Source organism: Lampetra fluviatilis, chromosome 21 (assembly GCF_964198595.1).
Source record: "Lampetra fluviatilis chromosome 21, kcLamFluv1.1, whole genome shotgun sequence".
Lineage (NCBI taxonomy): Eukaryota > Metazoa > Chordata > Hyperoartia > Petromyzontiformes > Petromyzontidae > Lampetra > Lampetra fluviatilis.
The window spans coordinates 2,577,159-2,601,467 of record NC_136295.1 but is presented as its reverse complement, the minus strand read 5'-3'; the positions used below and the strand labels follow the sequence as shown (position 1 = coordinate 2,601,467).

The following is a 24,309-nucleotide window of genomic DNA, read 5'->3' as shown; positions in this document are numbered from 1 at the left end:
TCGTGAGATTAAGGGGAACATTTCCCCACGAGGCCTGCATGAAGCGACGCACGGCAACCGGTCGACGTGGTGATTGATTAAAGGTCGCCCACCGGTGGCCCGCAGAGAGAAAGAGGAAAGATGAAAGGCTCGGCTGACGAGGAGGCGGCGCGCGCACACTCGCAGTAGTCGCTCCGTTAGTCTGCATCCCTCGCCGTCTACCACCCACCCCCAACCCCCGCGTGTCGTGTCGTGGTGTTAACGGAACTAGTGCAAAGGCAATGGCAGAAAAAAACACTCATATCACCCCCCTCCCCCCCGGCCCTCCCCGTACCCTCCCGCTCCCTCTCTCCCTCACTCCCCCACATCATATCCGCCTCTCCACGACTCTGTCACAAGTTCTGCTGCGTAAAACTCACTGGAACAACAAACATTTTTTTAAAAAATGTTTTTTTTTCTCTTTTTTTATGTAACAACATTGTCCCACTTTACTCATCAACTTGTTGACAATAATAATGATAACCATATTAATAATATCAATAATACACTATTCACGTTGTAGCCTTTAAGCGAAGGCCAGGAGGCAGGATTGAAGCTATTCTAGAATGCTCGCCATGAAGTCCAGGAATCGCTTGGAATACTGCTCAGGGTTCACCGTCGAAATTTCCGCTCCAGCCTGCGTACAGATAACACCACACACACCATCAAAATCATCATCGTCATCGTCGTCGTTGTCATCGTGATCATCCTCATCGCTGTCGTCATCATCATTATCGTCATCATTGTCATCATCATCATTGTTGTCATCATCATCGTCGTTATCATCATCATAGTTATCATCATCGTCACTGCCATCGTCATTGTCATCATCATCGTTGTAATCATCATCATTTTTGTTGCCAGTTTTCATCATCGTTGCGCGATCAAACCGCATGACGCATCCAATCGCTCAGGCTGTGTTGATGACAGCAAACACTGCCAACTAAATTCGTATTCATACCTGGAATGTGACTCTCCCCCCCCTAGCTAGCCTCGGACACACACGCACACACACACACGCACACACACACACACGCACACACGCCCGATGCGGTTCACCCAACAAACACCCGCGCTACGGAGGCGACAGCGCAAGAACGGCTGTGGGTGCTACGGCCCCCGTGTGTGCGTGTGCGCGTGTGCGCGTGCGCGTGTGTGCGTGCGTGTGTGGGCGTGTGCGCGTGCGTGTGTGTGTGCGGTGCCGTGTAGAGTTCGGTGCTCGCGACAGAGGTGGTCGTGTGATCCCAGCAGGACCACATCCCCGATTAGCATGGTTGGCTACATTCGGTGCAAAAGAAGTTCAACATACGTACATACACCTTGTCAGAGCGTATGTTAACTACCTCGTCTGATATACAGGAGGTCGTGGGTTCGATCCTGACCCCTGACGCCTGCTGCATATTTGGAGTTTGCGGGTGTCTCTCTCCCCGTGGTCGTGTGGATATTTCTCCAGGTCCTCACGGTTTTTCCCCTCCACATTTAGAATCAACGTGCATTTCGAGTTATTTGACTAGTATTAATTTCCCAAGTAATACGCCACTTCGTTGAGCTATGATATGTAGCCAGGATGCTTCTGAAAAAGCGCTGTACAGCTCAGTGGAACCTTACATGGTCAAATAAAAATATAGTTTAGTTTAGCTTTAACGTCTATGGAAAATGGCGGTTTACACCACGACCACCACGTGCCAAAAAGGTTCCCGGACAAAAGAGAAAGCGTTAAACTGGTTTCACCGTAGGGCGATTCTTCACTATGCTTCGGGCGTGAGCAAATGCACTCAAGATTAAGAAACACGTGACCGCGTGTGATGAGGTCGGATTTATGACTGTCGACTGACAGCTACGGCTATGTCTATGGGACCTTTTGTGCCAGTACTAACAAAATGATGAAAAAACACAAGAACTTTCTGGCAATAACACAGGAGGTGTTAAGATGTTCAAACACCAACTAGACACTCACAACTATTGCAAGGGATCAAGTCTGCCTTAACCACTCATAATTGTGGCAAAACATGCAAACCGATTGGCCTCCACCAGACAGCCTCCCCCCTACGGCCTCGTGTCACCACCGGTGTTAGACCAGAGAACGACGCCACGAGGCGAACAGCACAGAGGACAACAACGCCACTATATCGAACGTCTTCATCGCCTGGCTTGAGTGGCCAAACCGCCACGCGCAAACACTCTACTGGGTGCGGCAGCGGCCAATTGGCCAGGGCGCGTGGGTGACAGGTCGGGCTCGTGGCACTGTCACCCGGTGACGGCTGCAGTGCCATGAGCAGTCGTGCTGTGAAGGCCCAGCGAGGGCCGACTCTTACCCCGTGCTTCACAGTCTTGGCTGCGTGTGCGGCCTTCTTCTTGGCGTCGTAGTGAGTGAGGATGTCGATGATCGCCATGAAGTAAACTTCTTTCCGCGGAGCACCTTGTTGGGGAAGGGGGGGGTGGGGGGCGGTGGGGAGCGGGGAGAGGGTCAGGGGTCACACGCGCCGTGCGTGTTGCCACGTCGCCGCGCTCGGTGGAGTTCACCGTCGAGCGGTCGTGGTGGTTGACGAACGGCGACTCGCCGAGCCACTTCACCCGCTGGCTCGCTCGTCGGCGGTCGGCCACCTCCTGATCACTCTTCTATTGCTACCACCATGGCCACTGTTCCCGGGGACTTCACTCATCGCTTCCTCCACCCATGTTGAGGACTCGGTTTATCAGACACCGACTGTTTCGACTCATCCACACTGCAGGTGATAACCACACACTCATCACACTCACCCACTCACCACACTGCAGGTCACAACCACACACTCATTACACTCACCCACTCACCACACTGCAGGTCACAACCACACACTCATTACACTCACCCGCTTACCACACTGCAGGTCACAACCACACACTCATTACACTCACCCGCTTACCACACTGCAGGTGATAACCACACACTCAGCACACTCACCCGCTCACCACACTGCAGGTCACAACCACACACTCAGCACACTCACCCGCTCACCACACTGCAGGTGATAACCACACACTCATTACACTCACCCACTCACCACACTGCAGGTCACAACCACACACTCAGCACACTCACCCGCTCACCACACTGCAGGTGATAACCACACACTCATTACACTCACCCACTCACCACACTGCAGGTCACAACCACACACTCATTACGCTCACCCGCTCACCACACTGCAGGTCACAACCACACACTCATCACACTCACCAGCTCACCACACTGCAGGTCACAACCACACACTCAGCACACTCACCACACTGCAGGTCACAACCACACACTCATCACACTCACCCACTCACCACACTGCAGGTCACAACCACACACTCATCACACTCACCAGCTCACCACACTGCAGGTCTTAACCACACACTCAGCACACTCAGCACACTCACCACACTGTAGGTCACAACCACACACTCATCACACTCACCACACTGCAGATCACAACCACACACTCAGCACACTCACCTGCTCACCACACTGCAGGTCACAACCACACACTCATCACACTCACCCACTCACCACACTGCAGGTCACAACCACACACTCATCAGACTCACCTGCTCACCACACTGCAGGTCACAACCACACACTCATTACACTCACCTGCTCACCACACTGTAGGTCACAACCACACACTCATCACACTCACCTGCTCACCACACTGCAGGTCACAACCACACACTCATCACACTCACCCGCTCACCACACTGCAGGTCACAACCACACACTCATCACACTCACCCACTCACCACACTGCAGGTCACAACCACACACTCATCACACTCACCTGCTCACCACACTGCAGGTCACAACCACACACTCATCACACTCACCCGCAACAATAATATTAGTACCCTAGCGGGCTGCAGCTGTTTGTTGCTGACTGCTCGAAGTTTTGGACCTTCAGGGCCTGTGCTCAGCAATTTGTTTAAAAAACTAAATACCCCCATGCACTCTAAACAAATTTTTTTTTAATTTTACCAGATAAGGCCCACTGAGCTATATAGCTCTTTTGCAGACGCGACTCTGGCTATCACAAATGATAGCTTAATGGAAGTGGCTTATCGTCACGTAGACATTTAGAGCAGCAGCAGCCCAAAAAACTCTAAACGCGCGAAGTTGATTCTAAACGTGGAGGGGAAAAAACCGTGAGGACCCGGAGAAGGAGAGAGTGACACGCAAACTCCAAATACACCGCAGCAGGCGTCAAGGGGTCGGGATGTAATCACTGAGAATAATTAAATAGCTATACTAAAACTCAACTAGATATAAATATTTTTTATCAGGTAAGGCCCACTGAGTTATATTGCACAAATGATAGCTCAACACAGTGGCTTATCACGTGGAAAATTATAGCAGCCGAATACTCTAAATGCACGTTGATTTTAAATTAGGGAAAAAACCAAATATACAGCAGGCGTCAGGGGTCGGGATCGAACCCACAAACTCCAGTAGACCAGGCGAGGGAGTTAACATCTCCTAGGCACCGTAGCGCCCGTCTAAACTCCTCGCAAATTAACTCATTGGCAGGGAGGGCGGCGGCGATGGCGGCGGCGATGGTGGCGGGGGACTCACTCTCGTGGGCCTTGAGCGCGTACACGTCCGTGTTGGGGTCGAACTCGCCGGGCCCCATCGGCTTGTAGGCGGCCACGGAGAAGCCCGAGCAGTCGGGCGGCGTCGTGCCGTAGGAGCCCACCACCCCGGCGGGGCCGCCCGAGCCGTTGGCGTCCGACCCGGTCTCGTCGTCGCCCCCCGCCCACTCCGCGCCGCCCTCCCCCTCCTCCCCGCCCTCGCCGCCCTCCTCCCCCTCCTCCACGTCGTCGTCGTCCTGATCGGCGCGCTCCACATCGTGGATGCCCACCAGCAGGCTGTAGTCCATGATCTTCAGCTGCGCTAGGAACTGCACGCGGGGTGGGGGGACACACACGCGCGCACGCGACCGGAGTTAACGACAAGTCAGAGAGGCGAGCGCGGAAACTTAGGGGTACCCCCCCCTGCTCACCCACTGGCCCCAAGCCCCCTAGAAAGCCAGCTCCCTGCCCAGGGGTTGCTCCTGGTCGGGTGGGTTGATCGGGTGAGTGGGTGGGTGGGTCAGGTTGGTCTCATTGGTGGGTTGGTCGGTTGAGTGGGTTGGGTAGGTCGTGTGGGTGGGAGGTGGTTTGGTCAGGTGGGTGGGTGAGTGGGTGACAAGGTTGTTTGGGTGAGTGGCGGATGTCAGATGCATCGCAGCCTCTCATCACACTCCTGCGTCACGATGCGAAGTGGCTCAATGCACGGCGGCGCAGTGCAAGGTGGCGGGATGCAAGGTGGCAGTAAGCTATGGTCTATCCTCTGCTGGATGAAGGCCTCCCCACGTCGGCAACATCCCCCGTTGAGATTCCTGCGACTCCACGACCCATCATCCAGGCCGGCGGTTGTGCCGACCGAATTCACGTCGCGCACGCGCACGTAAAAAACAAAAACCCATTACTTACACAAACACATTTTATTTAAAATAAAAGTACGCTACAACTCGACCGTGACCACCACCTGTTTATAAAATCCATGCGCCCCGGGTATGGGGGGTGCCGAGACATTTAGTTTAAATGCCGATTGACGTTCGCACTCAATGCCTGCCAAAAGATCACAACCCCCCCACCGCCCCACACCCTCCAAAGAACAGAGACAAAGATCCCCCCCCGTATAGCATTGACAGACTGTTGGGGCAAGTGCTGTTAGCGAGCGCCTATGAAGGCCGGAACGGCACACGAGGGTGGCCAGCACCACGCCCGGCCCCCTTTGTCTCCTGACTGGCGATGTTTACACGCCGCACCAGGTACTCATTTGAGGCTAAGACGACCTAGGGAAGGCCCAGGACAGAGTTCAGATATTCGTAACCGACGCTGGCCGTGAGCCGGGAATCAAACTCTGATCGCTGGGTTTGTGGCGCAGCGCGCCAACCGCTGCGCCACCGCTCCAACCCAAGGAACGATGCGCGTAGCTACGTAGCGCCAAACACACACGCTCGCGTCCAGCAGCCCGCTAATAAAACAAACGCACACTCGCTCAAAATAACCTGCCAAGAAGCCGCACAGTCCGTGAGCCCGTACATCTGCCATCCATGTTTAAAGACAAAAGACGGAGAGATCCCACATGTGGCCAGGCTGGGCTGGTGGGGCGCGTGTGGCTAGCGGGCACCTACTGAAGGCTGGCGGAACGGGGGGATAGAGGGTTGGGGGGAGGCGGTGGTGGGTCCATACCTTTGCTCTGCTGCCCTTGCCTCCGCGCGTAACGTCGTCCACATTGCACAAGGACGTTTTGGGCTGAGTGAACCCGAGTTGGCGGTTCAGACCAGGTTGAGCGAATCGATGAACAACTCGTGTTTTTTGCGCGGCCAGCTAAATGAGAGTGTGGATCGCCAGGATCTTAGCAGGGTGTACAGAGACCCACACATGTGAGAGTGGGTGGTTGGGGGGGCGGTGGAGGTCAACGCCCGATCCCCGTGAAGATGAAATATAAATGGAAATTAATCCACGAGATACACGGCCATCATACCGTGGCAAGCCAGGAGATGGCGACCTCAGGGTGACCTTGGGGCAAACAGCCACGGAGCAAGTCTGCTGTGTTACAGGCCACACGCATCACAGCCAGCAGCATCCGGTTGCCTATGAACCGAATGCTCCCAGGTCGTCCAGAGAGACGTATGTATGTACGTATGTTGAACTTCTTTCGTACCGTACATAGTTAACCCTGCTCATTGGAGCTGTGGCGGAAAGACAACAAACTAAACACAAAATTAAGTTATAATGAAATGAGTTTTCAAACTCGATTTAAAAGTGCATAGCTCTAGTGGCTTCCAAATAATCGGAAAGAAGATAGTTCCAGACGGCCGCAGAAGAGCATCTGAAAGCGTGCGATGCGGTGAGCCGTTGCTGCGAGGATGACCGGAGTTCACGTGATGGTTTATGCTCCTTGACGAGATCAGCGAGGTATCGTGGTTCATTTTCGCGTCGTACGTAGCCAACTGTGCTCATCGGAGACAGGGGATGAATCGCTGTTTCCGTCGCGGTTCGGCGACCTCATCATCAGCAGCAGCAAGCGGCAGGGAACGCCGAATAGGAAGACTGCACGCGCGCAATCGACGTGAGTGCTGCCCCATACCATGTGGACTAGAGGTCGCCCAAAAGACTCTTAACACAAAGTGTGGTTGTTGCACCGCGCTTGCAAGGGAGATCTTCGTTCCGTCAAGCGACACCGATCGCGCATGTAGGATAATTCACATTTGACGTTTGACCCAATGTGAATTAGAACCAAACTGATGAGGCACCCACAACACTCACCACGCAGAGTGGCAGAACGTCGAGCGACTTGATCGTAGGCACTCTCTATGGTAACGACCTCCCCTTGGTATATAGGCATCGGTTCGACCCTGACGCCTGCTGCTGTATATTTGGAGTTTGCGTCTCTCTCTCTCACCCTGTGGTCGCGTGGCTTTTCTTCCGGGTCCTCCTGTTTTTCCCTCCACATTTAGAATCAACATCAAACGTTCAGAGTTGTTGGTTGCTACTTTAAATTTGCACACAATAAGCCACTTCACTGAGCAACCGCTTGTGGCCAGGCCGCTTCTGAAAGAGAGCTGCATAGCTCAGTGGGCCTCGCCTGGCTTCAAGTGCGAGCATAAAAACCCTGCGCCCTCCGTCCCCTTCTCCTCCTCCTCTCCCTCCAGCTCCTCGGCGCTCCTTTTCTCATTTCTGGATGGCCACCGCCCCCGCCAACCCCTACCGCTCCACCGAATCAGACGTCAGCTGTTGTTGCTCGGCGCCACATTTCAGCTGCTCGGCGCTCGCGATCGCATAGTCCCTCCCAGAGGAAATCACAGACAAAGACACTCCCCCCCCCCTTCCGCCCCATAGCCTTTAATAGACTGCAGGGGCAAGTGCTGTTGGCGAGCACCTATGAAGGCCGGCACGGCGCACGGGGTGTGGGTGGCCGCCAATGTTTACCCACCACACCAAGTACTCATTTGAGGCTGAGTAGACCTTGAGGAGGCCCAGGACTGGTTCAGATAATCGTCACTGGTGTTGGTCGTCAGTGGGAATCGAACTCGTGTCGTCGGGTTCTGCTCCCCAAAAAGGCAAAGATCCCCCCCCCCCCATATAGCCTTAACAGGCTGTTGGGCCAAGGGCTGTTAGCGAGTAGCAGCATCGATGGAGGTCGACACGGCACACGAGAGGGGGGGTGTGGCCGACACCACACCTGGCCGCCTTTGTCTCCCTAGTGGCGCTGCTTACTACGCACCGCACCAGGTACTTATTTGAGGCCGAGTAGACCTCGAGGAGGCCCAGAACCGGTTCAGTTCACCGTCACCGGTGTTGGGTGGCCATCAGCGGGAATCGAACTCGGGTCGTCGGGTTCCGATGCCCACCCACACAAGCCGCCCCCCACCCCCTCTCTCCCTTAGTGCCCCCACCGCCACCACCCCCATAGCTGCTGGCCCAGATCTCACATCAGAAAGTAAACTGTGCTTCGCCTGCACGTGGCGGCCAATCGCGAGAGGGAAGTCTGTGTGGAGTGAAATGGGGGAGAGGCTGAGTGGTCCGTCAGGGACCCGTCACGGCTGGCTCTTGCGCTAGCTCCGATTCAATTACCCTTCCCACAATCGCCTGGCTGGGAAACCACCCACTGAGACGCAACAATGGGAATCGTTTTGTGAACTAAACAAAAAAACTAAACTGGTAAGGACCACTGAGCTGTTTTTATACTTTTTTGAAATGCGACCTGGCCATCACAAATGATACCTCAGCAAAGTGGCTTATCGTCGCGTGGACATTTATAGCAGCAGCCAAATACTCTCAGCGCGTGGTGACGTCGAGTATAGAAGTGGAGGGAAAAAACAGAGGACCCGGAGAAAAATCGACGCGACCACAGGGAGAGAGACACCGTAAACTCCAAATATACAGCAGGCGCCAGGGTCGGGATCAAACCCACGACCTTAGCTCCCCCCCCGCCCCCCGCTGCTTTCCATCCGAGCAAGCAATAGGGCAGCAGCACAATGCAATTTCATCCCGTAGCATCTTGAGACACAAACGAGGTGCTGCCGCTAGACCGTGAACAATTGTTCGGGGAGGCTGGGCGACGCCAAGTGACACCCGAGTGGCGGGGGAGAGCCATCGCAAGCCGAGCTCCTCAAGGGCGCATAAACACCGTAGCCACGCCAACTCCGATCATCCTCGCAGCAGCAGCAGCAGCAGCGGGGGCTTTTTGGCTGGCGATCGAACAAAGGCGGTCACCGCATTGCGTGCTTTCAGAAGCGCTTTTGCGGCCGTCTGGAACGCTCTTCCTTGTGAGATTAGGAAGCCTCTGGAGCTGTCCAATTTTAAATAATCTGTACAGAAAACTAATTTATTTAGAACTGCTTTTTTGTGTTTAGTTTGTTGTCCTTCCCCCGCACCTCCAGTTAGCACGGTTGGCTACCTACAGTGCGAAATAATTTTAACATATATCCATATGTACAGCTGCGTGGTTAGCCGTGCCCGCGCGTGTTAAGTGGTGCCCAGCTGGGATGTTGGGCCCAGACACACCAGCAAAACCACCGCTTTTAAGTCTTTATGAAAGCCATCATTTGCATGTCACACCGTGTGGAATAATAATAACGATAACGATGGCAGGAATAATAATGCCTTAGAATTATCCAGGGAAGTCTCACTGAGCCACGGGGGTGCCTTTTTAGGCGTTCGAATTATTGACGTTGATTTTGAAGCATTCCACACGGTCGTCAATAGCACTGCCCTATAGAGGACAACATACAATAGGTGACATTTTGTGGCAATGGCTCCTTCTTCACAGCAAAGAGATCTCTCTCTCTCTCTCTGCTCCAGGGCCCGTTATCGACGAATGTGTTGTGGCTTTTGTTGATGTTGCTCTTTGTACTTTGTGCACCGCTGGCCCAAACGCAGAGTCGCCAAACGTTTTTGTTGCCTTTTTTTTTGAAGGAGTGCTTTGCATGTCAGAGAAAAGGGGAGTAGTAGCTGGAGAAAGCCCACGCTCACGAGGTTATACCAAAGGTCTGCACAGACCGATTCATGAGACCATTTGCTGTATTGTTTTCTCCAAGCCACCACTGCAGCCCTGTAGGTTTAGGAGTTTAAACATTATCATGATCCACTCGTCTATTCCCACAAATATCCGCGTCACAGCTACTGGCTGCACCACCTCACCCAGCCATGCACCACCACACTCAGCTGTGAATAATAATTGTTCTATTAGCCTCGTGGTGTTTCACTTCCATGTCTCTGGCCTGTCAGTTGTCCCCCGCCGGTAGGCCATGTGGCAGTGAGTCGCTGCGATTAAGGCCACGGATATCAGAGCCACGTCCCTGGAGAGACAACGATGACCTCCGAGCTATGCGCCGGATGATCGGGAGTCGTCGCAGATTTCTTTAGAACTGCTTTTTGTGTCTAGCTTGAAGTCCTTCCCCCGTGTCTCCAATTAGCGTGGTTGGTCACGTACGGTGCGAAACAAGCTCCAAATACATACGTACAAAACAACAACAAAAGGAAGAATTAAGACTCGCTAGGGTTCATTGTTCATTGCTACAGCATCAGGAGTCGGATGTACAAAACACGAAGGAATATTCCTCTGAGTTTCCAGCCTACATCAGAGTAAATTAAGGACACTCTTCACGAGCGACGCGTCACACAGCTGAGCACAGCGCACTGAAGCTCCCTCTCGTAATTAGTCCAGTGCTGTGGTTGGCGCCCTTTTTCAGATGAAGCAGCCTCCGTTCAGTAGCCACGCTGACCCAGAGTGGCACACGAACGGCCTTCAATTGCAACCCTAAACCACGGGCGATGCTGCGTTGCCAGCGGTGCGCACGCTCAAATAAATGAATACAATTTCAAAAGCAAAGCAAGCGCAACGCATTCGTTGGAACAAAAATATAACAATGCGTTATAATAATTTACGATTTGTAGCGCAGACATATTTTCGTTCACTGTTACAAGAGAGAGGGAATGATTTAGATTCAGAGGCACAGCCAGAACCGGCACCAACAATTGCCCAAGCTCTGTGATCCTACATTGGGATATTTGGCCAACTACAGTCATTAGTAAAGTCCGTTCTCCTATAACGCTGCATGTTTTCACAACGCTAATTGGATATAACGCAATGAATATATGAGGGAAGATCTTTTTTTATAACACGGATACGAATTGGATATGATGCAATTGAGCGAACAGTCTTTGTTCAGCCTGCATACGCATCTCACGTGTTATCGCGGACTTTGCTTTACCCTACATCATTAATTACAACACAATATTTTTTTTTAAATCCCACGTGTGCGAGGAGGGGAAAACACTCGATTCCCGTACAGAAGCAATCCAGATGGAAATTAATCCACTTGCTGCGCTGCCACACGCACCCAGGCAAGCCAAGAGGCGGCGACATCAATGCCCGCGGGAGGGAAGAGAGTTCCACTCGTCTGCGTGATCCACCAACCCCCCTCGCTGCCTCCAGTGCTGGGTTGCAGGGCATGTTTCTGGGGATAACCGTTCTTGACAGCACAGCGATGCTCAAACTATAAGGAATTTTTATTTTACTGGGTAAGGCCCACTGAGCTACGTAGCTCTTTGGCTACCACACACGATAGTTCAACAAAGAGGCTTATCGCGTGGACATCTATAGCAGCAGCCAAACACTCTACGTGCGCGTCGATTCTAAATGTGGAGGGAAAACCCGGAGGACCGGGAGAAATATCCACGTGACCCGCAGGGAGAGAAAGAGACATGCAAACTCCCAATATACAGCAGGTGTCAGGGGTCGGGATCAACCCACGACCTCCTGTATAACAAGCAAGGGAGTTAACATCTCGCTGTGGGAGTGCCCGAGGGGAGGCAATGGAGCTCTTTACATTGTTCCCTCTTGGACACGAGCTGGATTCTATTTTTATGTTTTTGCCTTTACTGGAAAAACACAGCAGTGAGAATTTAGGCATGAATATTTTATATGAGTAATAGGAGCACAGCATGTTCCAAATGAAAGCGCTTCTCCTTGACTGCTCCTCGAAATAACTTCATCTCAATCCCACACGCGACTTCAAACTTTTAATTAAACAGGGCTGCCCGTGTGCTATATGTATGTTGAACTTCATTCGCCACCGCATGCAGCCAACCGTGCTCATCGGAGGTGGCGGCTGCTTGGGGAGGCCTTCATCCAGCAGTGGATTGATCATGCGGCCGCGGCAAACAATGCCGATGATCTTCCTTCACGTGAATGTGTGCATGTGCGCGTGAATTAGCAGATGAATACACACGTCTTGGTTTCACCATTTGAAACACTCGACCATAATGAAAAAAAAAACGCGATATTAATGATGACAAAAAACCTACCACTTTGAACGTGTGCACGACTATGGTACGGCAAGCATAACAAGCGAGACGTTTTTGTGCGCAAATAAATATAAAAGTTGATTAGTTAAAGATGTTTGATATAATTCACGAGAGGGCCGTGCAATTTTGGCAAATGTGCACTTTTGCAATTCGCTAATTTGCACAATTGCTCACCGCGCGCTTAATTAGTTAAGCACTGGGCGCTGTGTTGTTATTATGATTGTTGTTTTTATTATTGTTGATGTTACTACTCCAGCTATTTGACACGTTGGTGAGCCGGCACTCACCGATTCACTCAACGGTGGTGGTCAGTCGGCTCCCTGCCACTCTTCTATTGCTACGACCGTGGTTGATTCCTTCCCCCACGTTGAGAAATCAGTCTACTCTACTCACTGTTTCGTCTCATCCACAATGTGTTCGACTGTCACACTGCAAATCCCATGGCGCTTGTGCCAGGCTAAGTGCCCGCTGGCAGGAGGTCACGGGACAGACCCATGTGCCATAGGTTGACTTGACTGAGATGACTGGCTGATGCACCACCTGTGCCCCCTACTGTGCCAACTTGCTGTGTTTTAACCGCCCGGCGCTCTGCTCGTTGTTGTGAGCATCGCTCTTCTGCCTTCCGCTGTTGCAGGAGGGCGACTGCCTCAAACTGTCCAGTCGCATCCTTCACGATCCTCCTCCACAGAGGCCGATCTTGACACCGCTGGTACCAGTCATCGACAGGTCCACTCAGCTCCACGTCCTCCTGTACCACATCACTCCATCTCTTCTCTAGCCCGTACCGCGTCAATTTAGGCCCCTCTATCCAGCCGAACAAAAGCTGTTTAGGCATGTGGAGGCTGGGCATACGGGCTACATGGCCCAGCCAATGCAAGCCTTGTCTGCCGGAGGAGTTCACCGATGGGACTTTGTCAAGATATTTAGTTTCGTTATTTATATTCTTTGCACTCCTATGGCGTTTTTGTATTTTGTTTGTTGTTGCATCGTTCTGACTGGCCCCTACCGGACATCTGTAAACAAAGAGCTTTATAGCTCACGAATGCATATTCTGTTTCTGATTTTGTCCGTAATTAAGGTTTGTCCTCTCTGGGTGATGTTGAAACGTGACTTGCGTCTCACCCAACTCGTGATAACCTCCGATATTAAACGTGCCGAGGACAGGTGGACCTCTGCGCCACGTGGAGATTTGTCCACGAGAATCAATTCGATTTCATTTGCGACGTCTTCAATTTGAGAAGCGCAATGTCGAAGAGGATGTAATCACTCAAGAACAATGAAACAACTAAAATAAAACTAAACAATGTTTTATTTTACCAGGTAAGGCCCACTGAGCTCTACATATATTTTTCAGAAATGACCTGGCCACAAATGATTGCTCAACGAAGTGGCTTATCACGTGGAAAATTATAGCAGTCAGATACTATAAACGCGTGATGTTGATTCTTAATGTTGAGGGGAAAAACCGGAGAAAAATCCACGTGACCACATGGAGAGACACGCAATCTCCAAATATAGAGCGGCGTCAAGGTCGGGATCGAACCCAGACCCTCATGTATACCAGGAGAGGTAGTTGACACCGTTGCGGTGGATATCGCAGTGATTGTGCGAACGTTGGCCGAGAAATCCGATAGCATGCAGAGCCACGTCGAAGGCAATGAGAGACGCGGAATGGGATGGAAATGCCGGCAGACAGGAACGCACGGAACCCTGAAAATAACGACACGAAAAATTCGAGGTCACAACACGGAATGAGAGAGAGAAGTGAGGGTTCTGGGTAGTCACATGACGATTGATTTTGAACACGAGACGTGCACTCAGAGGCCTGGAGTGGCCTACAATCTCAAGTAATTTTTAACAGCCTCCTCATGTCAATCTCATTGTTGTGTCCCATTTTCTGGACAACCTTAAACCGGAGGCAGCAAAAAAAAACATTAATTTACACGAGTCTTGGAGTTTTATCTACTTAGAGACGGTCAATTAACTTTCATTGTATTATTCGGTTACGGATAATAATTTGTGATGGCCAGGTTGCTTCTGAAAAAGAGCGATACAGCTCAGTGAGCCTTACCTGGAAAAATAAAAAATGTTTAATTTGGTTTGAGTTTAGCGGGGAAAACGTTTCTCACTGATACAATATTGCACGGCTGAAGAGGTCTGTACGTACATTCATATGTTGAACCTCTTTCACAGCCAACCGGGCCATTTGGAGGCCTGGGGGAAGGACTTTTTTCAGGCGATTTCTCACCTCGTCTGCTCTAGTATTCTTCCGCGAATAAATATTTGTACAGATGCGATGATTTAAAGCAGGCGTTATGCGTGGACTGTTTGTGCCACGTTACATTAATTCTACGCAACTCACGCGGAGGGGGGGCAGCGGCAGAGTGCGCAGTGGCAATCTTTCTCTTTGCACAGAGCATCATATCCTTGTGCGGCGCATCTGCTCGTGCCAAATGTGGGTAATACATCACTCCGTTACACTCGTGGGTGGGCTCAACACCGGTACAGCACGAAAAAAAAACACTTTTTTTCACGTACTATGCTATACACAAGACGCTAATATGCACGTGCACACAGACGACACGCGCACAAACTCATCCAGGCGAAGATGAACAGACTGTCGAAGGCAGCAGCGGCGAGCGAGCGCGTAGTGAAGCGGCAAGAGAGGTGTCGGAGTGGCCAGCACCGCCCCCGGCTACCTGTGCCTCATGCTGAATTTACACCTTGCACCAGGCACCCATTCTAGACTAAACACATCTCTAAGTAGAGGTTCTCTCTGCAGCACACTGACCGATACCACTACACCGGTGGTTCCCAACTGAGAATCTGCATATCGCTGGCATCACGGGGACTGCACGGGCACTGGGCGGGGACCGCACGGGACCACCGGCGTCACAGAGACCGCATGGGGAGCGCCGGCATCACGGAGACCGCCCGCACTACGGGGACCGCACAGTGACCGCACGGCGACAGCCGATAGCATAGGGACCGCACTGGGACCACCGGCGGTTTGCAAGGCCATGGGAAGTGGTCCAAGAGAACTGTTTAACCCTTACGATAAAATATTTCACAAAACATCAGTTTCTTTACTGCACGGTGGTCGGCGAAAATGCATCTGGAAGTGGGTCTATGGGTTCACAAAGGTTGGGGGGGACCACCGTGTTTCGTACCACGGCTCGCATCGCACACACGCACGCTCCCACAAACGCCCACGGGGACCTCTGCAATCGCTTCTCCATCCCTATCTTTACGACGCACTTCAATGGGCCTCACATCAAAAGGACCCCGCTCGCGTGAAGTCTACCCCGCGTGGGCGCGTGCCCACTGAGCGTGCACAATTGCTCCGTGCGCACGCCACCACGGTCCGCCGCTTCTGTCCACCGCCGGCACGGGGCAAAGTTCAACGCTCATGCACGGCCGAGAATTGAACGTGCCGCCAGGGATCGTAACGACGCTGCGCTCTAACCACTGTGTGCACCGATTGTCAAAAAATACACATTTGCACACGCACAATAAACGCGTACGTTGTTCCCTCGTTATTGGCGAGGGATACGTTCCGGAGACGCTCGTGAAGAGAAAATTTGACGGATAATTATGTTGGTCTACGGAAATATTTTAAATTAATTTCCCTAAATAAGCAATGAAACATATGGAAATTATTTCATCACTCTACCTCATAAATCTATCTCATCACTTTCTCTCTCGATGCAGTAGCCGTGTAGAATTCCAGATGCGATTCGTGGATAGCCAAAATCGCGATTCGCGAGTTTGTGAATAACGATAAAATAACTGTACAGATCCACCTTTTAGCCTAATAGCATTGGCAAGTGTTGTTAGCAAGCGGCTATTAAGGCTGCCATGATGCACAAGGGAGTGGTGTGTGTGTGGCATGCACACACGAACAGCACTCGCCCCAACAGTCTGTTAAGGCTATACAGGGGATCTTTGTCTTTAGCATGCACTATACCTGGCTGCCTTTGTCTGCACACCTCAATTGCCTGCTGATGTTTACACGACACGCGAGGTGCTCATTGAAGGTCGCGTCAACTCAGCCACATCCACCTACGGGGGGGGGGAGGGGGCCCTCTTCCTCTTCTTCTTCCATTGAACTTACGTGGCGGCAAAGATTCGGCACAAACATCACTGAAGCCGATCATCGATCAATTAATCCGTTGCATTGCTCACAGCACGGGTGTGGGAGGGCAAGGTCGTCACACAGTACTCAGTCCTTCCAAAGCGTTAAACACAACTCGTGGCATATTACCTCCATATATATATAAAGGCAAAGTTGTGATTATGTGTGTCTGTTCAAAATGTTTAGCGCACTTCCCGACATGCAACAAACTTGAAATTTGCCATGTGGGTACTTTCCAGACTGTACAATTTTTTTTTTAAATACACTTTGGTGGGTTTTTTTTTTGGGGGGGGGGGGGGGGAACTCAATAATGCATATATTTTTTGCACAGCAAGTGAGCTGTGACGTCAAATCTGTCACGTGACCCCGCGCATGTGGAAGCGTAACGTATTGTAGTGTAGCGGGTAGCGTTACGCCGCGCTACGAACCCGGCGACCCGAGTTCGATTCCCGCTCACGGCCACCACCGGTGACGATTATTTGAACCGGTCCCTGGGCCTCCCCTAGGTCGACTCAGCCTCAAACGAGTAACTGGTGTGGTGTGTGAACATCGCCACTGGAGAGACAAAGGCGGACGGGCATGGTGAATCCAAGTCCCGGGCGAAGCCGCGTAGTAAAGCTGGTATACAACTAAACTATGAACTGTTTTTTATTTTACAAAAAAGGGCTCACTGAGAGCTCTACAGCTCTTTTTCAGAAGCGACCTGGCCACAAATCACAGCTCAACATCGCAGCTAATCACGTGGAAATTGATAACAGCCAAACACTTTTTAGAGAACCTTTACGAACCATTATGATACACTAACATATTATCACTTTAGTTATAATTACAAATGAATATATTAACACGTGTCTGTCAACACCAGACTTCTAAATACCACCACGTCACTCCAAGGGTGTCCCGGCCACTTTCTGTGATGGCCACGTGGCCGTGCTACTAAGCGAGGGCTTTGCGCTTTAAGGTCAATGGGAGCAATGCCAGATCGATGCCAGTCCAGGACAGTTTGAAAAGCCTCCACCCGGCACATCGCATGGCATTGAAAGCGAGCCGAATCCTGCACAGAGTGCTCAAGTAGCACCGAGATCCGTGGCTTAGCATCTGGCTGATTGCTATATGAAACAAGTCAGAAATGCAGGGACTGTGTTGGCAGCAGGCCTGGCTCCATCTCCTATCGGATGGGAGGGGGGGGGTGATAAAGCGATTAAAAATGTCCACGTGATAAGCCACTTCGTTGAGCTATCATTTGTGATCGCCAGGTCGCTTCTGAAAAAGAACTTTACAGCTCAGTGGGCGTCACCTGGGAAAATAAAAAAGGGTAAAACATTGTTTATAGTTTAGTTTAGCTGTGGCAGTGCAATGCCACGAGGGGTGCTGCTGTGGAGCGATGTAATCTACCTCGCCTGGTGTACAGGAGGTCGTGGGTTTGACCCCGACCCTGACACCTGTATATTTGGAGTTTACGGGTCTCTCTCTCTCCATGGTCACGTGCATTTTCTCCGGGGTCCTCCGGGTTTTTCCGTCCACATTTAGAATCAACGTGCTTTTTTTTACAATTTAGTTGTTATACATTTCCAGATGATAAGCCAGAGGAGTAGGTAAGTCTCTTCTGAAAGTAGCCTCACGTCCCGTAGGGGATGATGAAGAGGAGTAGGTAAGTCACTTCTGAAAATGAGCTAAATAGCTCAGTGGGCCTTACCTGGTACAACAAAAATAGTTTAAACTTAACTAACAGCGTGGGTCAATATACAAAGCTGCCAACACATTCAAGGTGAGTCCACAGTCAACAAATGTGAGGACTGCATACATTGATTTAATAAGCACCCTTACTGAGTGCAGGAGCCAAAGTAAATAGATTGCATGAAATTTTCCAGACTATACAGATGATTAAATATACATGTATGCCAAAGGTATAGTGCCAAATCCTTATACAAACATCCCAAACAATGTTAAGGTCTTCAAGGTCGAATACCAATGCAATATGATAAGGATCACCATCATATTACATTTTACCAGTGGTCTATTACCTAGTTTTAATGAGCTGATATCATTAAATCAATATTGCTCACAAATTATCTCAGGAGGGGGGGGAAGGGGGAAAATTGGAGCAAGCGGCTCGCAGTCGGAAAGTTTAGGAGTTCAAACACCTGGTTGGGAGTTGGTTTTGTCCAACATCCTTCTGAGGTCATTACAATAAGTATCCACTTTTCTGTGGGCCTTACCTGGTGAAAAAAAAAACAATTTCATAATAAAGGTTTTTGGGTTAAATCGCGTAAGTATAAATGTGGCGTAAACCTCCACCACCTGACACAGTCAATTAGTAAGGGATTCTTCACGTAAACAAACGCCAATTCGTTACCACTTCAGTCCACCGGTGTGTCATAGAAAAATTTCAACACACCCGTGTGTTGGAGAGTATTATGAATAATATTGGTCGAGGAGGCCTACGTGTTAAACCAAAAAAAATGTGTTTATAGTTTGGTTTAGCCGTTGTGTGGGAGCCCGTATGCTGGGCAATGCCATGAGGGAGAGTGACCTTTGGGCTGGTGCAAAGGGCCTTCTGGTGGTGGAGGCCCCAAGGCAGCAGGGCCCTTGTGGTTTCCGGCCCTGGTTGGCAGTGGCGTGCCAAACTCAAGCCAAAAACATCACCACCACCCTCGTCATTAGCAATGGCATTGGTCAAATCGTTATTGAAATTATAATTTAGCTTTAAATTCTCATTTAGCTTCAGGTTGTAATGGAGAGTTCATGAGGAAGGCGGTGAGTTTTTGTTTTGATTTGCTACGGGTATAGAGCGGTGTCGCAGTATTTCGCGCACAGCACCACGAAGCATCGGCGACGGCACGGCAAGCATCGGTGGCGAGTGAAATGGGAGCCGGTCTGGTGACGTTATGATCAAACTACCCCCAGGGCCGAGTAGAGAAGGCCGTCATCCAGCAGTGGAATGACAAAGAACGGAAAATGAGCATTCTGTTCGTACGTACGAGCTGTGCACATTTAAACGGTTGCTGAACACCCATCTCCTCTTTGGTCTGAGACAAATCCCTGTGGCTTAATCTGTCTGCCAGCTTGACGCTACTATTTGATGGCCGGTTTATGGCGTCTGCTTACACGCTTGGGGAGTGGATTGATAATGGGTTTTTTTTTGTTGAACCAATCTGTATACCTTTTATTACGTTGACTGATTTAAATTTGTATTGATGTAATGTTATATACGTTTTAATGTGCCCATCTGTCAAGTGCTATGTGACAATTGTATTGTGAAGGGCATGATACTAAAGAATGTGATTTGTAGGTCGTGCATGCTTGCTCTCTTAAAACTGAAATATGAGGAAAAACTGAAATTATAAAATAAAAACTTCATTTGAATTAGCCTCACATGGACGCTTACATGCCACCGTTGACGATCACGTTTTGAGTATCCTCAAAAGCTAAATACCCACTGGAATATACCGATCAAGACGATATAATACAGCGAGAGGAGAACGAGAAGGCACACAAGTGTGAAGCAAGGGCTCCGTATAATCCGTCTGAACGGCCGAGCAGCCAGCCTTGATATTCACGTCGCGTAGATTACGAGCTGCCCCCTTGCATCGGAGAAAATGATAATTCACGCGTGGGTGCTTCGGCCCAGGGGTCTGAGCCGTAATGATAATGCAGCTGCAGCCTGACAGGGCTTGCATCTTTAATAAGAACAAGTGTCCCAAAATGTGTGTGTGCACTAAGTTATCCTGTTATCATTATATTATTGTTCTTATTACACTTTTTACGTGGCAAAGCCTCAACCAGTCTTAAGACGTTTTTATCTGTAGGTGGCGATGTTGCTGCTGCTGCTCCTGCTGCTGCGTGTAATCCCAAATTGAGTAATTAGCGGGTGATTCTTTGAGCATTGGGATGTTTGGCCAATAACAGTCACACTGAATGTTTTTTCTGCTTAGCTATGGGAGGAAACAAGATAATCCACAAGAAGCCCACGCACAACAGTGGGGAGAACACACACAGTCTACGCAGAAAGGTACCCGGGTCAGGAATCACTGAACTACAGAGCTCTTTGTCAGCACGCTTCTGAAAAAGAGCTATATAGTTCAGTGGGCCTTCCATGGTAAAATAAAAATAGTTTCTAGTTTTAACTTAACTTACAAAATGGGTTAATATACAAAATAGATTCTGTACATAAAAGCATGGCTGCAATTTCTCATATCTTCTTAAGCTGCCAACAGATTCAAGGTGAGTTCACAGTCAACAAACGAGAGAATACTGCATACAACGATATAATAAGCACCCTGCACTACAAATCCCCTGGACAAAGCCACGGCATGTGAGAGTGGTTCCAGCAGCAGCAGGACTAGACGCTGAACCGTGCGATTCTCTCCACACGCGCGTTACGCAAGCTGTGGTCACCGCCAGGTAGGCTGTGCATCGTTGAAATGACGAAAGCAATATTTTTTTATACCACGTACGCCCGATTATAAACGGTGGGATTAACGTTTATTATTTTTTTTGCGTCGCCAGATTGATATCACCAATGCAGAGGGTGGAGCGGAGGAGAAAAGGAAATGTTAAAAACCTGTAGCTGCAGCAAGCTTGGTCATCCCAGCATCGCGTTGCATTTCGAGCAATCAATTAATCTGAGCCATTCAAACCAGGCCAGCGTCTGGCGAGTCATTATCTCTTACACAACGGTGACTCTGGGCGGACACGGTTGCAGTGAGAGCGTTATTAATTTTCCCAATTTCCTTGCCAGTCACCGCAAAAAAATCCCCCCAAGAAACGAATGGCTGTTGCAGGGATACTGACTGACCCTACACCTTTGCGAATGACTGGATGTCAAAACAATAACAGACTGGAAAATGAGTCCTGAGTCTCGATAGGCTTTCCTCCTGGATAAACAATTCAAGTATCATCGTTATCATTATACGTAAAGACCGTGTGCTCCCGGTCTTGAATTTTCAAAATTGGGTATTGGACGTCACCACGCGTGCCGGCAGCTCCGGGGACGATGCGGGCAGCTACGGCCGCAGAACAGAGACGGCCAAGATTTTCCCCTCCCCACCGAGCCACGCGGTCTCGTCGAGCGGCCACTGCTGGGTTATTACCTCGTGGTGTTCTTTGTTCCCTGAGCTGCGCATTGCTGCGAGGCCCGTGCCTGGTGCTGTGCATGTGTGTGGGGGGGGGGGAGCGGCAGTGTAGTGGAGCGGTCAGCGCGCCGCGTTATGTGATGATCCGGGTTAGATTCCAGGATAACGGGAGGTGTATACGCTCACAGCCTCAATGCGACTTGGCAGGTTATCTTGAGTAAGAGTGTTTGTTTCATCTGCGAGCATGTGTAGTTCACGCTACGTAGCTACGCTCGTTGTTCCTTGAGTTGTGGCAGTGGCGTAGTGGCGTAGCGGTCAGCGCGCTGCGCCACGAACCCGACGATGTGTCAACATCGCCACTTGGGAGACCATGGCGGCCGGGCATGGTGCTGGCTACCCATTCCCTCATGTTCCGTGTCGGCCTTCATAGGTGCTCGCTAACAGTACTTGCCCCGAAAGTCTATTAAGGCTACACGGGGGATCTTTGTCTTTGTGGGGGGGACATAAATGCTTTATCGATCGGTCACCAATGCTACAGAAAGTGTAGGCAGCAATGAAATAAACTCGGGCGCGTGCAGTGCTGCATAGGTCGGATGTGGCACGACGCTGCGTGTTCGTTGGGGCTATTTGGCATGGGTGAACACAGACGCTCTGTCGAGCATGGCGAGTAGGATATCCCATTCGTGATCACGAGCGTTATGGCTTTAAACACGAGGGTCAGGGGTCGGCTCAGTGCACTGGGCCTCTGGGATTGATTTTTTCAAGTACAGCAAACCCCCATTTAATATTGGAGGGGTTTAAATGTCGACGGTTTTACATTTTGTAGAGCCATTTGAAATTCGCGGGGGGGGGGGCGTGCGTGGCGCGAGGCTGCTCGACAGGAAGTCGCGAGGTGCGGGAGAGCGGTGTGGATTGTGGGAGCGCGAGTCACCCTGCCCCCCCACGCGATGGATTTTGGACGGCAGAGGCAATAGCGACGATGGCGACGATGTGGGAGGCGGTGTTGGGTTTACCTCCACGTCCCTCTTCAGCTTTTCGAGGAAGAGTTTCTTGTTCTCCTCTCCGATCACGATCCTCTGCTTCTCGTTGATGAAGTCGTTGTCTTTGAACGTGGGCAGCTCCTTCGCCTGCGAAGAAACACGCACGCGCACACGAGTGAGTGAGCAACCAAAACACACGCGCTACGAGGGGGGAGGGGGAGTGGAGAGAAGGGGGGAAAGCGAGGTGGTTTGGAACACGCCCATCACTCCCGTGATGCATCGCTGCGGTGACCCGCGCCTGTAACGAGCCCTCTCTCTCTCGACGGCTTGTTTACTGCGGTGTGTATGGGGGAACGCGGCGCGGGGGACGCGGCGCCCGAGCCGACAAAGTTCAGCCCCACCGTGTCGGCGGGGGGGGGGGCCGCGCCGTGAATGCCGTGACGCAATTGCAACGCATTATAGGCTAAGGTGTACAGACGGACCGATGGGTGTACGTGAGGAAGAGCACACACGCTAGACAGTGACATTGACAAATGTGTGCGCTAGTTGGATGAAGGTCGGCGGATTCGTTTTTATTTTTAGAAAAAGCGGTACACACTCCTGCGTTGAACCGCGCGTCGTAATCAGCGCCACTTGTTCTACTCGACTGCATTACTGACGACAAAGCTTTAAACAAAGGCTGGCATGCCACTGCAAATGACATCCTTTTTTTTGTTACGCGTGTAGTTTAACTAATTAATTTACCCGAGTCCAGCTCCAACAAAGAGCTAACGATTTGCACAAACACATTGTTGGATGACCGATGTCTGTCAAAACGCCCTTGACAGCGCACAAACATTATACCTACATGCCAGGAATTAAGAGGCCCGCTGAGTGATAAACACCCAAAGTAGAGGTGAAATCACAACGAATGTTTTCGTAGGCGAGTTAGTCAACAGCTCATCACCTTGGCGACCCATTGTTGCAACGTGGCCCTTTGCCGCAACTGAATAGAACTGCCACACCGGGAGATTGAACTGGCGACCTTGATAGCAAGTTCAATGTGCCAACTATTACCCCGTGGTGGTAGCGTCCTTCTCACAGGGTTCTACGATGGACGAAAAATAAAACTTTTAATAGGAATAACGCTGATAAATTTTGGAAATAGTACGGCAATGCAGCATATATTTAACAACAATAAATACGTTATTTTACATCACCAACTCTTGCCTGGAGCGATACTTCACAGGAAACCTAAAGTGCGTAAGAAATAAAACCATCACGTAACAACAAAAATCCAAAGCGTGGCTCACGATTCTCGGCGTTTAAGTTTACCTTTCCACGCCGAATCTCACCAAACGCCAAATGAAAACTAAAAACGAAACTATAAACTATTTATAACTATACTACAAAACTATAAACTCATTTTATTTTACCAGGTAAGGCCCACTGAGCTATATACCTTTTTTTCAGAAGCGACCTGGCCACAAAGGATAGTTCAACACAGTGGCTTATCACGTGGAAAATGAAATCAGCCAAATACTCGAAATGCATGATGTTGATTCTAAATGTGGAGGGAAAAACCAGAGGACCTGGAGAAAAATACACTTGACAGCAGGCATTAGGGTCGGGTTCGAACCCGCAACCTCCTGCAGGTAGTTAACATCTAAAAATAATAAAAAGCTGTATCCGTATAAACTTTTGGGGGCTGTGGAATGCCGCCGAGTCTCCTCGTTTCACC

The 24,309-nt window shown here is 50.5% G+C and overlaps 1 protein-coding gene across 4 annotated transcripts in view; it reads right to left on the bottom strand.

Annotated features, from left to right (window-relative positions):
* Positions 1 to 310: 310 nt before the first annotated feature.
* The window catches only part of LOC144938132 (phosphatidylinositol 5-phosphate 4-kinase type-2 alpha-like), a 203,688-nt gene continuing 179,689 nt past the window's right edge, over positions 311 to 24,309 (bottom strand). For 2 of the 4 annotated variants that reach the window (XM_078865847.1, XM_078865848.1), the window contains 4 exons: positions 22,623 to 22,736; positions 4,610 to 4,934; positions 2,334 to 2,437; positions 311 to 655 (listed from right to left, as the gene is read on the bottom strand). In XM_078865847.1, coding sequence (XP_078721973.1) covers positions 575 to 655; positions 2,334 to 2,437; positions 4,610 to 4,934; positions 22,623 to 22,736 — 624 coding nt within the window. In that variant the 3' untranslated portion in view covers positions 311 to 574. The remainder of the gene's footprint in view (positions 656 to 2,333; positions 2,438 to 4,609; positions 4,935 to 22,622; positions 22,737 to 24,309) is intronic. The other 2 variants (XM_078865849.1, XM_078865850.1) reach the window with 1 other exon arrangement.